This window comes from Marmota flaviventris, chromosome 11, assembly GCF_047511675.1.
Source record: "Marmota flaviventris isolate mMarFla1 chromosome 11, mMarFla1.hap1, whole genome shotgun sequence".
Taxonomy (NCBI): domain Eukaryota; kingdom Metazoa; phylum Chordata; class Mammalia; order Rodentia; family Sciuridae; genus Marmota; species Marmota flaviventris.
The window spans coordinates 72,399,083-72,417,076 of NC_092508.1; the positions used below are offsets into that span (position 1 = coordinate 72,399,083).

The 17,994-nt window shown below is 34.4% G+C and overlaps 1 protein-coding gene across 7 annotated transcripts in view; it reads right to left on the bottom strand.

Moving 5' to 3' along the window:
- Pkp4 (plakophilin 4) overlaps positions 1-17,994 on the bottom strand; it is a 244,136-nt gene that overhangs the window by 89,666 nt on the left and 136,476 nt on the right. For all 7 annotated transcript variants that reach the window (XM_027938029.3, XM_027938028.3, XM_034635857.2 and 4 more), the window contains one exon: positions 10,162-10,274. In XM_027938029.3, the coding sequence (XP_027793830.2) occupies positions 10,162-10,274 (113 nt within the window). The remainder of the gene's footprint in view (positions 1-10,161; positions 10,275-17,994) is intronic.

Below are 17,994 nucleotides of genomic sequence, written 5' to 3' on the forward strand. Positions count from 1 at the left end.
GAGGAATAATTTCTAATGTTCTATAGCACAGTAGGATAACTATGATTGATAACAATTAGTTGAATATTTCAAAATGGCTAGTAGAAAGTACTTTGGATATTCCCAACACAATGTCTGAAATGACAGATGTGTGTCAATCACTCTGGTTTGATCATTACATATAAGTAATGTTTATGGGGCTGAGGATGTGGATCAAGCGGTAGTGCGATCGCCTGGCATGCATGCGGCCCAGGTTCGATCCTCAGCACCACATACAAACAAAGATGTTGTTGTGTCTGCTGAAAACTAAAAATAAATATTAAAAAATTCTCTCTCTTAAAAAAAAAGTAATGTTTATTATCATCATCTCTCATAATACTGTAAAATTTTAATTTGGAATAGCTAAATAGTTTAATAGTGGATGACACAGGTGTTATAGCAGTTTAAAAATAAACTAGATCTACATATGTATCAATAATGGATAGAAACATAAAAAACTCAAGGTGCACAATGATTCATAGACTATTCCACTTGTATGCTTACAAAGCAACACAAAATATTAGTCATGGATGTATGAAATACATATACATATAAATATATGCATATTTATCAACAATACATATATTTAACACTACACCCTGAAAAAGAAGACTGGTGCAAAGAAGATCTGAATTTTACATACAATATTTGTTTTGCAAAAAAGAAGCCAAATAATGAATCTTTATAGCTTTAATTCTAGGCTGTGACTACTTTAAAAAAATACAGGATTTAAAAGCATCCTTGCCATTCACTCAGGGGCATTCAACCACTGAGCCCTATTTTGTATTTTATTTAGAGACAGGGTCTCCCTGAGGGGCTTAACACTTAGATTGTGCTGAGGCTGGCTTTGAACTTGCGATCCTCCTGTCTTAGCCTCCGGAGCTGCTGGGATTACAGGCGTGCACCATTGTGCCTGGTATCGTTGCTGTTTTGATATGTTAAAAATAATTAGTAATTTTATAAAGCAGTAAAGGTAAATTTTATCAAAAAATATATTGAAATATCTTGAATGCCCTACTTTAGTAAAGTTCTTAATATATTTTAATGATAATATATACATACCTTAAAAAATCTAATGATTAAGAGTGGAGGGTAGTAATATAATTCTTGTTTTAATTCAATCATTTATTACTGTTAAATAATTTAAGAATAGTAATTATAGGATGTGAACTATGAAAAATAGGAGAAAATGGAATAATGTTATTCTAATTAAAATGGTTCTTTAAAATATAATTAAATAATGGCATGCCATATATATTTTAGATGCATGGGCCTCTAAATTTTAACAAGTATTTTCCTCTTCATTAATTAGAATAGTTAATACAAATGGTTTGCTTCCATATTCAACCAAACATACTATAACAGTTTTATAATAAACTGAAACTTTGATGCTAACTATAAAGTTGACCTTTTTTTATTTTTCCTCCCAATCAAATCACCTATTTAACATTTTAAAATGCTCTAAGAGATAGCTAATTCATTTTGGAATATTTATTCACTATGATTAAAATGCTTTGTTATAATGTTCTAGTCTCCAAAATATTCTATTATTCATAAAAATTATTTGGTTTAACATTCATCCAACTTCTACATGATCACATTCTTAGTTTTAAAATGTTAGTCTAAAGGAGTACTGTCTGAATTATTCTGGGCTCACATGTCCTACCCTAAGTCTTGATTATTCAAGTTTAATCAAATGTGTAGGAATAATTTCCACGTGGAAATATATTTCCCAGATGAAACTGGCTGGTGACCATGCCTTCTGAAAACCAGATGTGGTGGTGCATGCCTATTAGTGACTCACAAGGGTAAGAAAGGAGGATCATAAGTTTGAGTCCAGCCTCAGCAAGGTAGCAAAATCCTATCTCAAAATGAAAAATAAAAAGGACTGGGGAAACAGCTCAGCGGTAGAGCATCCTTGGGTGTAATTCCCATTACCAGTAACACTAATACTAATACTAATACTAGTACTAATACTATTACTAATACTAATACAGGCTTCTGGAAAAATTGTGCTAAGCAAATGATCCAGATAAATAAGTTATGCAAAGCTGCATGTCATCCATGGTCTAGTTTTCTGTATTTCAGATGTAAAACTCTTCACTGTGTTTACGATAGGAGTTGCACCATAAAATTCAATGTTACTTAATTTGCTCAGAAGAAAAACCACTTAATAAATATTCACTGTGGAGAACTCAAAGAGTGTTTCTGATAATTTTACTGAAGTATTAGTTTATTTTGCAATTAGTCTGAATTGGAGATGAAGTCAGGGATCTTTTGTTTGACCATTAAAAAAGTTAGTAATGGGGCTGGGGATGTGGCTCAAGCAGTAGCGCGTTCACCTGGCATGTGCGAGGCGCTAGGTTTGATCCTCAGCGCCACATAAAAATAAAATAAAGATGTTGTGTCCACTGAAAACTAAAAAAATAAATATTAAAAAATTCTCTCTCCCTCTCTATTAAAAAAAAAAAAAGAAAATCAGTAGTGACCAAATTTCACACTACAAAAGGAAATTTATTGCAATGAACATCATAGGACTCCCAAATACTTACCATGCACTTAAAAATAAAAATAAATCAACACTGACAAATAGTTTAGCAATAAACAAGGACTTAGTAAAAAAGAAAGCTAAGGAGAAAGGAAAGAAGGCAAACTCATGTGAGACAGAAGGATGATGGGTAGGCAGGCTGAAGGGAATCTTCCTTATGTTCTCCATACACCCCAGTCTAGGAATGCTTGGAGCCCTCTTAAAATCTAAGACAGATGATGCATGCTTGTGATTCCCATGACCCTGAAGGCTGAGGCAGGAGGATCTCCAGTTCTATGCCAGCCAAGGCAACTCAGCAAGACTCTGTCTAAAAAAAAAACAACCAACAACAGAAAAAGTGGGATGACAGTTGGCATGGGCTGGTTGGCGTTCAATCCCAGCACCACAGAGTGGGGGGGAACTAAACCAAGCCAAACCAAACCAGATCAAAGCCTAAGAAACAGCAAAGTCTTTACAATAATTAAAGATGAATGATAAACAAAATGTTGCATCCACACAATGAAATATTATTTTGAAATAAAAAGGCAAGCTACAACATGCATGAACCTTGAAAATATTCTGCTAAGTACAAGAAGTGACCCAAAAAACCACATATTGTCAAATACCATGTATATAAAATGTTCAGAACAGGCATATCCACATAGAAAGTAAGTCAGTGGTTCTGAGGCCCTGAAAGGGAAGGAAAGCTACTGTGTAAGACAGTTTCTTTTTGGGGTGATAAAAATGCTCTAAAATTAGATAGTGGTAATTTTTTATAACTCCACATAAATATATTAAATAACACTGAACTGTCTACTTCAGAAGTATGAATTTTAATGAATGTGAAATAAATCGATAAAACTTATTTAATAATGAAAAAAAAAAAAACCCCATCAGGTTTTGGCTAGTGGAGCATTAGAAGTCAAAGGGACAGAACTTTATCAGACATTTTCCTAAAGTGGTAAATTAAACAAGTAAAAACTGTTGAGGGATAAAAAAATTCAATCTTTTCAAAGACCCATTTTAAAGAATGCATTATTTGAGATTTATTTCACAGTGACTTAAAAATATTCACTGAAGAAAAGATTTGAACCATGAAAAAAACTTTTTACCACTAAAACCTGATAAAGTGTAAAAAAAAAAAACAAGACAAAATAAAAAAAAAAAAACAACATAAAAAATAAAACAGAAACCTGAAATGGCTGTGGGGAATTGAATCTTTTTATTGGGGGGAAAAAAGTTCTTAAGTGCTGATAATAAGACTATTTTTCAAGATTGTATGACCTTTTCTAAAACCATAAAGAATTCCATTTTAGCAGAGCTTCAAGCTAACTGAAAAGAGATAATCTTAGGGAGAGGATGAGGTAATTTCAACATTGCTCCCCATTTCTTCCCTCATTCAATTGATATGGACAGGATTTCTCTGTGTCCACAGTAGCTTTCAAATACCAAGCAAGCATCAAAGAACAATGTAAAGAGACCATCTGCTTCCAAATAAGATAATTGAATTTATAATCATGTACAAATAGCCAAAACAAAAAAATTAAAACTGCTTTATTTCCAAAAGTTGCCATTACTATGATATATAATTATTAAAGGATTCACTTTTTAAATATCCTTTTTTAAAACTTTAATTGTAACAAAAAGTTAGTGCTTCATCTTAATATACATGAACAAGCTCTGATTTGCATGAGAAAATATTTGGATCAAATTTATGGCCTTAAAAGAAATATACTCTCTTTCATCATCTAAGTTATCTAGAAGTAACTTAAAAATGAACAGAAGCTAAGATGAAATTCTGGACAATGGTAGGATTCCATGTCTCTCACTAAGCATAGTTTTTAAATTCTGGAGATAGCTTCTGCAATTCTAAGATGATATTTTCATGTTCTGAATTTTGAATTTTAAATATATTTTCCTGTCCTTTCACATCTTCGTTACCCCAACAAGATGAACAGCTAGGATATTTTCCCTGCTTGCAGGAAATATGAACACAGACTGTACTTCATATACTTGAAGGCTGAATTCATCTTGTAATGTTCTCCTAGTCAAGTTTTCTACCTATATTGCTCTTACCCTTGGAAGGCTGTAGTAATCTCCAAATGCTGCCAAATTAGCATCCAATTAGGCCCAAGGCTATTTACTGCCTTGGGAATTCCTTGTTTAAGTACTAGGCTTGGTATGTCAAAGAGGAACTTCAGCAACAAGATAAAAAATTACAAGGGGATTTACCTTAAAGAAAAATTTAAAGAGAAAGGCATGTAGTAAATTGTTAAAAGTGGTTGTCTCAGTTTTGGCGGTTCATAAAAATGTTCTCTATGCTAGTAGTGGTAGTTATAACTGTACACCAAAAGTGTTAGTCAAAAAAAATCATAAAACTATGCTATAAAGGGGTGAATTTTATTCTAACTTTAGTATAGCTAACTTAAAACTATAGTAGTTATCTCTGGGTGGTAGAATCTCTATTTTCTTGCACTTTAAAAATTAAGATGATCATTATTTAATTCCAAAGTCAATAAGTACAGATTAAGAATATGGTCTTGGCTACCCCATGCCCTTCTTTGACATTGGGACCAGAGAAGGGCAAAGGAAGTTACAGGGTGAGAAAAGGGGCACAGGGTCCAGGTGGTCTTTCATTGTGTTACTGGGTCCTTTTACTGTTATTCCACCCACTTAAATCTAAACCCAATTAGTGTGAGAACAATATCCAAATGATGATATTGCATGGTGAAAAAGAAAAAATCCCATGTGCATCAAACATTGAATTTGAAGACTGCTGCCTAGTCCATGGGAAACATAAGGTTTAAAGGGCATATTTTCCTTTAAGGAGCCTAAGCTGAAGTTATTTGTGTTGCTATAGTGCATATACCATATACCTGCACAGTGACCTGCAATATAGGACACCTCACATCTCAGTGCACAATACAATCCAGGACTCTCAAGGGCTCTGCAGATAGGAACTATCATGGTAGTCTGCCTGCTTAGCAGACCTGAAATTGATCCATTTATCTACATATGCTGAGCATCATCCTGAGCTAAGATAGATTTCAGATTGGCCTACTGGAGAATTACTTTAAGCTAAGGTGGTATTCCATACCTTTATATTCTATTTAGCAATGAGAAAAAGCCCTCTGGACCTATTTTTGTAATTTATTGGAAAGAGACCACCTAGGACACTGTTTACTTCATCAAACAGTGATTTCTTAATGGGGACACACTGGGAAAACAATTCAAGTCTTGGTCCCAGGAATGAGAGAACCTCCTGAACAACTCAGAGACAGTTAAATTGTAGAGTTCATTAGCACTTTCTCTCTCTAGCATGGCTACTAGGATACTCAGGAAAAAAGTGACTACCTATGTAAACAAATGCATGGCATGTTACAATATACATTCTTTTGGTACTATTTTAACCTTGATGCATCTTATTTTTTTTTTAACTTTATCTTCTTTTTCCCTTAATTTCTGCATTTTATTTTTATTTTTTACATTTTAAAAGGTATTCCCAATATACAAGTGAGGTGGAATATATATATATATATATATATATATATATATATATATATATATATATATATATATAACCACAGTATATTTAGTATGTTCAGAACAAATGCCTTAGCCCACCAATGGGATCCTATATCATGTATAACCAGAAGAATGAGAAATTATGCTCCATTATATAGGATGTATCAAAGTGCATTCTACTATCATGTATAACTGATTGAAACAATTAAAAAAATTAAAAAATGGATAATGTCCAATAGTAAGCTTCATGGACATAAGCAGCAATTTCATTTGTATTTTGGGCAAAACAGAAATAGCTGATGGAAAGAGGGTCTGAGTGTGAGAGATAATTTCTATTTACATTCTTGGTTCTGGTTCCAAGAGAACAGTTAGTGGAGCTGGAAGACCCAAAGGGGTGTGTCTCAAGTGACACAGTAAAATGCCTTTGCTCCCTCTACTACCACACTATTTTCTTATGGGCTCCTTGCCAGCGTATAGACCTGGTGATCACAGAGCAGAATAACTATGCCAGTAGTCTTCTAAAGGTCCTCTGGAAAGCACCCTGAAAGGTATGAAAAGGGCAGATATGAGAAAGGGTAGGTAGAAATTTAAAGACACCAAGGGGACAACCTAAAGGAAAAGCATCCTCTGATGAGCTCAAAACCTCTGGACTTCATTTTGGCTCACCATCCATCCACTAATCTTTTGGCTGAATGCCCACTGATCTCTAGGCACTGTGCCAGGATTGTGGGGGTGGGGTGGCTCTCACCATCTCATAGATGAGCTATGGCATAGAGACACAGGCATTCAGATGAAAGAGATGATTTTCCTAGGGGAACTTGGGGCAAGGCTATTAGGAAGTGTTGGCATTTAGCTGGGATATCAGAACACATGGGAATCACATGACATGGGAGTAGGGTAACCCATGGTTCAATTACCTTTACAACTAGAGTTCTCTAAAAGAGAAAAACTACTCATAACTCTTAAGATTCCATAATAGGTTCCTATTTGGCTGTCTGGCCTCTCTTCATTATGTTTTGCACACAGCACAGTCAAGAAAGAAAAACTTCCTTCAAATAAATCGACAATCACTACTAACAACTTTCTGTAGATATCCTTTAAAGACCCGATGAAGATCTCCATAATCAAATAGTACAGCTTTACCTTTCCAACCTCATAAGCTACTAGGTCCTTTCAGCACATATCCTAAACATGACTGAGCTTCTTCATGCTCCAGAACAACCTGTCTTGTAACCCTGTTCTCATTTCTACAGGACCCATTAATTTGTCCAAAATTCACTGACTAAGTAAGTCTCAGCAACATCCCAGATATGACAATAGGCACTAGGAACCAGATACAAAGCACACAATACCAATGACAGTAACTATTGCCCACAACATGTATTTTATAAATTTTTATCAATCTATGGAATTAGTTAATTGAACTATATAACCATTAACTTATTTTAAAGCTTAAAGAAAAGCACAGGAGATAATCTAATAGCCAGGCATCTATACCCCTCACCCCCCCATTTAGCAGATGTTAACATCTTTTTTTTTTTTTCATTTTTGCTCCAGATGGCTCTGTTAAATAAAACTTTACAGCTTGAGCCAAAGCCTAATTCCTGATATCTTCCCCCTTCCTACAGACATCACTACTCTCTTAAATTGGTATCAATCCAAAATGTTTTTAGTGGTTTTATTCCACATGAATTCACTTATAAATGATTCCAAGTATTGTTGAATAATTATAAAACTGTTTTAAAAATGTTCAGATGATATTCTCCTATTTCTCCTCTTCTGCAACTTGCAATTTTCAATCAGAAGTTTGTTTTAAAAACATCCCCATGGTGCTACCTGCAAATCCAGTTATTTCATTTTAATTGTTGTAGAGTTTACTTATCCACAGTTTGTTTCCCATTTTCATCCTGATGGACAATAATGTTCTTTGTGATATTTTTACTTTAGGAAATAAAGCTGCATTGAACATTCTTTGTATATATCTTATTCTACACATCTTTCAGAATTTCTATACCAGTGTCTAGGTTTTGGAGTTTGAAATCACACTCTCTCTTCTATGGATTCTTACTCTTTGCCAAGATAGATAGATATATATATATATATATATTTTTTTTTTTTTTGAAGAGAAGTATTTTAATACAATCTTTTACAAGATTAGAATTAGTCCAAAAGTATGTAATGAACAAAGCACAGTGCAAAATTGTCCTTCCTACCCTCTTCATCTTTTCTTACTTCTGTGCATACTCAAGGGCTGTAATCCCTCACCTGGATTCCTTAACTTTTATGCAGTTATTTTCATGTGTGGATAGTTATTCAAATGAATGCTTCTGTCAGAGAAGATATATTGGAAAGTCCAATTCTGTCATAGTGCTGATGTCAGCCTAGGGTTTTATTGATTTGTGTTTTATAACATCTGATTGTGAGCTCAACTTTAGTGGTGTTAGTTTCTCAGATGGGGACAGTTATAACTGGACCCCAAATCCACATATTGTATGAGTTTGGGTTTGCCAAGGGTGTGGTCCTTTAAAGGTTCTGGCTAAATGCAGCAATCTTAAATTCAAAGGGGCCATCCTGAACACACCTTAAACCTTACTCCTTGGGCCCTGTATGGATGTTAAAACCAATTCGAGGACTCATTTTGAGGTATAAGCAGTGTTCTCAGGCTTCCTGCAAAGGTGGCTCAAATACTTCTGGTTCTGGTTTTCGGTTCCCTTTCTACTTTTAGTATTTAGAGAGTTCCCTTCTCTTTTGCCATTTCCTTAAGTATTTTTTTTTTAATTGGTATAGCAAGAGAAACTCTGTTTGTTTACTGAGCCATACTGCATTCTTCAAATGTTATTTAATTTTTCCATGAATATAAATTTCTATTTTTCTAAACAAAATTGGTCTATATTTTTGGGGAATATTATTGAGTTTGTGAATTTCCCTTTTGGGTGCTCAATATATACATAACTTTTTAAAAATATTGAATAGAGTCAAAACTAATTTGTTTTGACAATTTTTACTTCCTTGATAAATTATTTAACTGGATATTATAAAGGTAGAATTAGAAATTTATAATTTGAAATTTTACACCTTGCTTATGATTTTTTTACTATAAAAACATACCTGAATTTTAAAAAAAGATCATAATTTTATATTTATTTCTAAAGGTTTTTATTGACTTTACTTGTACGCTCTGAGATGAAAAATTCATGTGAATATAATTTATCAGCCTTATATCTAAAATTCATACCAACAATCACTGGAAAAGTGAAACTATAGACCACATTCTATTCAGCAAAAAGAGAATTGTCTATGACTAACAGGAGATGCTGAGAAGTAGAACCATTATGTGACTAAAAATAACTGAGAGACAAGTTATTATAGGCATACCCACCTAAGTATAAACATACCAAGCTTAAAAACACAAGTAATGAAGTATTTCATAGTAGGCTTTCTAGGAATATGTAACTAAGAAAGAAATCTATAGATAAGCAGTGATTTAACCCATTTGGAGTATATGGTATTTATTTTTATAATAATGATGTTCTTAGATAGCAGAAGAGGTCATTTATACAAAAATAATAATCATGATTAAATGTTCAAGTATATATTTATTTTGTATTTAGTATATCTGAATATACAGAATCATTTCATATAGTAATTTTACAGAGTTCCAGAAAAACTCAATTTAAAGGCATTTTTAAAAGTTGACTAAATCTTAATTTTTAGAAATATTTCTCAGTTTAAAAAAATCCATACCAGGTTTTCAAAATACCAGTCAATTAGCTTACCATATAGCTAGCAATTAACCGAGTAACATCCATCAACTGTAGTTATAGAGGAGAAATCAAATTTCTGAAGGAAGCACAGTTTCTTCTGCTACAGAAGCTTACCAATGCTATACATAGCACTTTAAGCATGGGGCTGAAGGGTAATCAATATTACAAGAGGATTCTCAAAATTAAAATGTATTGACAACTTTTGTGTCAAATTTAGGAAGGCAAGTTAACCGGGACAACGCTAACAGAATCATCTACTGCATGCAGGGCAACTTAGTAAGACATGTCACTTGAGAGTACACAAAGATAGAGCCCTTGGCCCTGTACCTGGTGCTGGCGATGCTCGGTGATTCTGCTCCAAGCCTACATCTTTCTAGTTGACTGGCAACAATCTGCCTTTCCACTTCCAGTTCTCGGGTGAGTCGTTGAAACTGAAGCTCCTGTGAGTCAAGGAAATAAAAGGCATATAAGGTGATGAGGTTGGCTGCTCAGGCAGATACATGAATTGGCGTATGTCACAGGAAACACAGGAACGTACCCATAACATAAAGCTGTAGTGTGGCTCTTTGAAGTGCAAGCTTTGGATGGTTTAAATAATCTAATGATTTGTGGTTATTTTAAATTTAAAGGCAATAGAGTTGCAGCTTTTATTTGATGTTGGAAACGTATATTTTTATTTGCCTTTTTTGTTTGTGGTTCTAATCAGATCTTTAAAACAATATTTTCTGCTGCAGTGCCATATTAAATTTAATGTTTGCAGAGACCTTACTTGAAGTGTTTACATCAGAGGCACGCCAACCAATAAAAGCTCTTCATCTTCAATGGCTAATTTTTATATCCCTTATACTGTACTGTATGTCAGCACAGCATTAAAAAAAAATGTAAATCTCCAGGAAGAGAATCACTTTACCATGTTTGATACAAAGCCATTTAACTAAGGAAAAATATCCTTTCAATCCCACAGAAAAAATCTTGCTATATTTATCTACGACATAACCAAGAGAATTTTCCTACTTTCACAAATGCATTCATGTGCCATTGTGTGAAAGGAGAGAGGTGAGACAGAAAAGTGAAAAAGACTGGGCTATAACGTGGAATTCAAAATTGTACTAAGAAGCTAGAAAATTTGTCAAAAGAAATTATATTCTTCAATCTATTCTACATCATGAAGGTGAACGAGTTCTATTATAAGAGAAAGTGTTTTAACTTTGTCCTTTTCTTATTGTTAGTTCGATGGGATTTTAATAAATAGAAAGCATGTTATGCTATAAAACACCCAAAGATCAAATCAAATATATTTCAAAGGCTTTAAGCCACAAATAGCATCTTGAAGAATACCTCAAGAACCCCTGTGCCAATTAATGCTTTACAAGCTATTCAAAACAAATTGTTAAGTGGTTCAAATTTGACAATGATTGCTAGAGCAAAATACCAGGTAGGTGAACACTCAAATAAACCTAAAAACCAATCAGAAATAAAACTACCTAAAATATTATTTATGACTAGATATGAATGTTTGCATAAAAATTTAATTGACTTTATTGACTCTTTGTGGTATTAGGCACATGTGCAATTACTTGATAGCATTGGCTTTGTAAATTCCACAAGCTATTCTTAGAATGAGTTTTAATAAACAATCCCTGAACTCCTTATCTGCTATTGAAAATCCTTTTCTAATGAACCCAATAGTGGAGGCATTTTAGAAAGGATATAGATGAGTAGTATTTAGCTCAATACTGCTATATAATATGATCATAATAGATAAGTGGGACAATGCCTGCCTCTGCCTAACAATACCTAGACTGCTGGCTGTTAATAAATGCTAAACAACAAAAGAACATATGGCTATAAACTGTACAATAGTCAGTAACCTAGTAGTATCATGCTTACCTGACATAATTTCTTTGCTCTTAAATAGCATAGTTTTTGTGATACATTTCCATTCTTTCATTTATTTTATTCAATTACTTATTATGTACATCTTTTCCCACAAGAGTGGCTGCTTGTATCATACTGGGCCAAGAAGGACTGTGTGTAAATCCCCAAATACTCCTCAAGCTACCACATTATCTTTGTACCCTGGTTACTCTGTATTCTAGGACTGAGGGTGGGCATGTTATATCATTTTGGGATAGCCAGAAGTTACCATACCAGGGTAGGATGAAGGTATATTTCAAATAAGAACATAGGAAAAAAACAATTCAATTGTAGTAGATGTTATAAAATCATGTTTGTGGCTGCTTATGCTAATCTTTTCAACAACCATTTAAGGAAATGGTTGGGAGAATTTCTGCTTGAAGGCAGAGGTGGGACACAGTTTCCCATAATCCTTTTCCTCTGAAGCAGAGATAAGTAACTTTGGCTCTGTCTAGAAGATACACTCATGCCAGACTGTGACTCAGATGTCAGCTCAGAGACTGATTCCAGAAAACAGGAAGCTCCTTTTCTCTGTTCTGCCTCTTGCAGCATTCCCTGTATTAGATCTCAAGGTCAAGTTCCTTGCACAGAAATCACTTCCAAAGGTAGTGGAAGTTATCAGTTGTTTCCTTATCTGACCAAATTTGTGGCACAGATTTGGTTACTGTTCCTGGAAGTTAAATCTCAAGTCTTGTTCTCCAATAGAAGTGTTGGAATTTACTAATAACCACTTTTTTTTTTCCTTTTTTCCCCTTTTATCCTTAATTAGCCATGTCCACCTCTATTTCTTGCAAATAGGAACCTTGAATGACACCTATAGAAACTGTTTACACCTAATGAGTTGCTAGGCAAGCCTCTGTACTCATGCTGCATTTTCTATTTAAAATGAGCAATTCCTTTGACATTCTTATCAACTGAGTAAAGTTCACAATGTATCCCTCATAGAGCCCTTAAAAATGAATATCACTATGTCCTTACTTACTGTATGTCCACACTTGTCACAAGTAGGACTTCACTGAAGTGCCAAAAGCAGACTATCAGGAAGCTCTTAGGCATGGAAATACTACCTAAACCTGTGAATATTTACATTAAACTTTACATTATATTTGTGGGCTTTGATGTAAAATGATGACTGCTGTCCCTACAGAATATAAGCTGAACACCCATGTGTGATTGGCACCAAGATGAATGAGTAGGATATAAGTATTTGACAATTCTGTCTCTACTGGTTTCTTTGACTGATGAGGAAGACAGCATTACATAGTCACATAAAAACACATTTAACGATTTCCAAAATAACACTCATTAAGATGATTATGCAGAGATATCATCTATAAATTTTAAATTTTTATATTTTACCCTCTAAACATAGACTGTGACAGCTAATTTTGAAATCAGTATCTAAAACGGGGCATCTAAATTATAGGGGTATCTTATATTTGTTCTCTTCTGAGAAAAGCAAGGAAATTAATGTTAAAATTACTTGCTAATGATTTAGTATATGACATTTTCTTCAGACCACATTCTTACAAAGAAGTGTCAAGGCTATTAATATGCTATAGGATTATAATCTACTCATATGTGCTATGAAACTCTCCTTTGTATTTACGACATATCTCTCAGGTTAATACAATGATAAATATTATTTGAGAGAGAGTGAAGGGAAAAAAGAAAACAAAACTTCACTTTCATGACAGACCCATCCAAGGAGCTCCAAGAAGGACTTGCTGCCCCAGTTGCCAATACTTGGCCTGAGGCAGTTGGCTCCTTCAGGAATGCAAAGAATCCCCTTTCCCCAAGGGAATATCCTTCCTCCAGCACTAACTGAGGTAAGAATAGAAGATTAGTCTCAGGTAGCCCCAGGGTTTCCTGTAGGCATGGTAATGCTTTGCTAGCCTGGAGAGTATTTGATATTCTTCCCTGTCCAATCCTACTTTTCCATCCCCTTTCCTCCACAGGTGTTGATTCATGATAAATTTTGTGCACACAAAATTTTATCTCAATGAGAACCCAAGCTGTCTTGTGTTCTTTTTTTTTAAATTAAAGACAGAATTTTTGTCTTACTTTTTTTAAATATTATGAGATATTTCAAGTATACAGAAAAGGTATAGACAATAGTACAATGAACTTTTCTGAAACTGAAATAACAAATAGCAAATCACCTCTAGCAAATCTTAATACTTTGCTATATTTGCTTCTGATTTCTTGAGAAATACAATATTACAATGTAATTTTAAAAAACAATGAGGTGGCTTGGTTGTTCTCTCCTGAATCCTAATCTTCTCTCTTCTTCCCTCCCCAGAAAATATCATTACTCTGAATTTGGTGTTTATTATACTCATGACTTTTTTAATATTACTACTATATACTTAGTCACACATGATATATAGCATTGTTTTTTATATTCACAAAATTTTTTTGTAAATGGTAAACTGTTCACAGATTTGCAGATTGCTTTACTGCTATATGATTTTGAGATTTACCTATATCAATAATGTAGCTTTAGCATTGCTTAAAAGTATTCCATTTTATGATCATAGAACAATGTATGTATGTTCTGCTCTTATAAACCTTTGGATTGTTTCCAATTGCTTATGCAATTATAAGCACTCTATAAAATAAACATTCTTATATAAACCATCTTGGGCACATAAGCCAGACTTCTCCAGAGTAGAGACCCAGAAATAGAATTACAGGGTTGAAATGTATGCACATCTTTAATTTTCCTTGATAATAGTTGTCAGATTACTTTTCAAAGTCTTGTACCAATTTATACTTCAGCTAGCCATGTAGCGGAGCTCCAATTTCTCCTCATTCTCATTCTCACTGACCTCAACTTACATTTGGAAGCTTAAAACTCCCTGCCCTTCTTTGTTTACAGTCTAACTTGCTTATGCTTTACTTTGTATTTCCTGATTGCCAACATCTTTTCTTAGGTTTATTGGTCATTTATGTTCACAGGTATCAAACTTTCAGAGGGAAATTTCTCCCTACTGCCAGAAATCCAGGCTTTTTCTAAACTTCAGTGAAAATGGTTTCTCATCACCTTTAAACTAATGTAGTTGTGTGAAGTTTTAGCCTCGGGTAAGGAATCTCAGTAGACTGTCCACCATTTGTAGCCCTGAGACACACATAGCACATAACCAGCCAAGGGCATGCTCAAGATTATCTAGCTTTGGCAGGTGTCTCTAGGGTGAAAGCCAGGTTTAATGCTTACTTAGCTGAGGATTCTTACTCTCCTTTCAGTTTTGATTTCTCTAAATTCCTTTGTTTCTAGTTTAGCCCTGCTTTCAAAAAAATAAAATACAAATATTTTATTCCGTATGCTTAGTGTCATTCAGGGATAAAAGTACGGAGAAATACTGAATGTACAATATGGCTTTTTCATATTTTGATTTCTCTGAGCTGTATTCAGGGGACATTTCTCAGTATTTCCTTCAGTTCATTATTTCTCCATGTGCTGTTTGGAGTTTATCTCACTGTACTTTTTTTTTTTTACCCCGCCCCACCCTCCTGCCCTTCAAAGATGAGATTTTTCCATTTCTGAGACTTCTAGCTGGTGCTTTTCCTTATCCATTTTTCCTGCATGGTCATTTAGAATGAAATCTCTATTTTTCCACCTTGTTTTCCCCTCTAATTAAGGTTTACCTTTCCTAAACTTCCAGTTTCCTCTGTCTTAAATGAGGCCTTAAATAGGTGATTGCAGTATTTCTTTGAAATAGAAATACTAGGGATTCTGTACATCGAGGCACAAGGCTACTTACTGTCCCCTTCCTCTGGTTTCCTGAAGCATTAAGAATTAGGTAACTGAATTCCCATGTCCTTTGACTAGAGGTGACATCCTCCTGGCTCCTGGCTCCCTCCACTTGTTAGCACAAAGTTGTCTACAATATTCCTCACTGTCACTTTGCATTAAATAATTGTCCTCATTTTCAGCAAGATTGGTAATCATATTTCCTCTTACATTCTTGATATTAGTCAGCCATGTTCTTTTTCCTAACTGGCAAAGACCTTTATTTTTCCAAATATGTGCAAAAATTCATTATGCTTAAGATGAGAGCCATCCAGCAGATGCTCATCTGCATCACTACCACGTATTTACTTCAGTTAGTCTAACTGATTCATTAATTTAGGAATAGCTACAACAGTTACTGCTACTATGATGCCAACAACGAAGAAAAACAGCGGGCTCCAACTTTCTGTCCCCCCATTCACATTAATCCTCAGTTTTCTTCCAGGCTTTGTGGAGAGAGAGTCTCCTTCTTGTCTAAGGCTGGTCTTTCCATGCCTTCCTGCCTCACCAGGCTTTTGCTTTTCTCTCTTTTAAAAATCTTTAATATTTATTTTCATTTGATACTCAAATAAATCATTCTCATCCTTCCTTCCTTCCTCCCTTTCTTTCTTCTTTTTTGGAGATATAACCCAGGGCCTCTCACAAGTAGCCAAGTGCTGTACGACTGATCTTCATTCCCACCCCGAAATTATGTTCATTTAAAAACACACCTTCTTAATCTCAGGATTTTTCAATTTGTTTCCTTCTCATATGACCTATATTATCTCTTCTAATGATTTTTTAAATATACTTTTATTTTATTTATTTATTTTCATATGGTGCTGAGGATTGAACTCAGTGACTCACATGTGTCAGGCAAGCGCTCTACCACTGAGCTATAACCCCAGCCCTCTTCTAATGATTTTTTAAAAAATTTAATTGGCTCTTTTTGAAGATATAGTACCATTCTAGTCATTGAAGTCACTGAAATTCTGGTTTCATATGCTTTTACATTTTTACTAATACAAATTAAAAATTTTTAGGAGAAAAGTACTGAGGGGTTATATTTAACAAAGAAAACTGACATAGTCATTATGTGATGGAATCAGTGGTTAAGAAAGTGTTGTTACTTCAACCATTGATTTAAAATATTATAAAAAATAAAATTTGCTTTTCTGCCTTATTACATTGAGAGTTTTATATCACTAAAGAATATGTTACCTTTTTAAGATTCAGGAGATTGGACAGGATATGTCCTGCTCTCATGACATCTTATGGCATTTACCTCTGTTTTCCACATTCAAAAGATGAGTACATTATATATCATGTCCAAATCTTCCAGGGTCTTGAGCCAGGCAAGGGGAACTGTTTTTAAAATGAGCTGGTGATATACTCGGTGGTACAGTGCTTACCTGATACGCATGGGGCTCTGAGTTTAATCCAAGCACCGAAAACCCAACAAAACCCAAAACCAAACTACTAGGATAATCTCAAAAACATCCAAAATATCATCTCTAATCTCAGCCGAACTAAAACCAAAGTAGCCATAATTACAGAGTCCTTAGCCTTCTTGGCATAAATACACCAGCTAGTCTTATAGAGTTGATCATATATACTGTCCATTTATCATAATTTACTTAGTCATTGACAAACCATTATTATTTTTACTTGGTAGTCTGTAATCAAATACATAATTAATTGTAGGAATACTAAGCATAAAGTCTATCCCTCTATACTGACAAATTTCCTTTGTTTAAAGGAAATTCGAAGTCAAAAAAATTGAAAAGCTAATACTGCCTTTTTCATGGTACTGAGAACACCCATGGATGTTAATTGGTCTTCCCAAGGGAGAAAGGAATTCTAAGTCAAGTGGGTTCTGAAAGTGCTGCCCAGAAGTTCCCATTACCTTGGAGACTCACATTGACCCTAGCATATTATAAGTTCTGATTAATTTACCAGTAGGAAATCAGCTTACTTCTGTTTAACCTAGGACCTTCTTTGATTTGCTGAAACTTCTCACACTTTTTCTTCTTCAAAAAACAGTACTACTTCAAGAATATAACTTGGACAATATTGAAATTTGTTAGGGATGGCTGAACGGAAGATTACTATGAGGTACTATACATTAAAAATATTTTAAAATTGGATATTTAAAAATCAAAATGTTAACCACTTTTCTGAGACTGGATATTTACAAAGGGCAGGGCACTGTGAAGAGCTAACCTTCAAATGGAAACTGCCAATGTGGCACCGTGTTAAAGGCATGAGGAACACACACCTCGGCTGGATTAGCTGCCCAATGTTATGCCCATTGCTTCTTACATTTGAACTATACCTCTTCCACCTCCTAAGTTTTCTATTTCTCCATTGCAGCAGTTCTCAAAGTGGGATCTTGAGCCAGCTGCATCAGTACCACTTGTAAACTTCTGAGAGGGATGTGGTCCAGCAACCTGTGCTTGAAGAGAATCAGG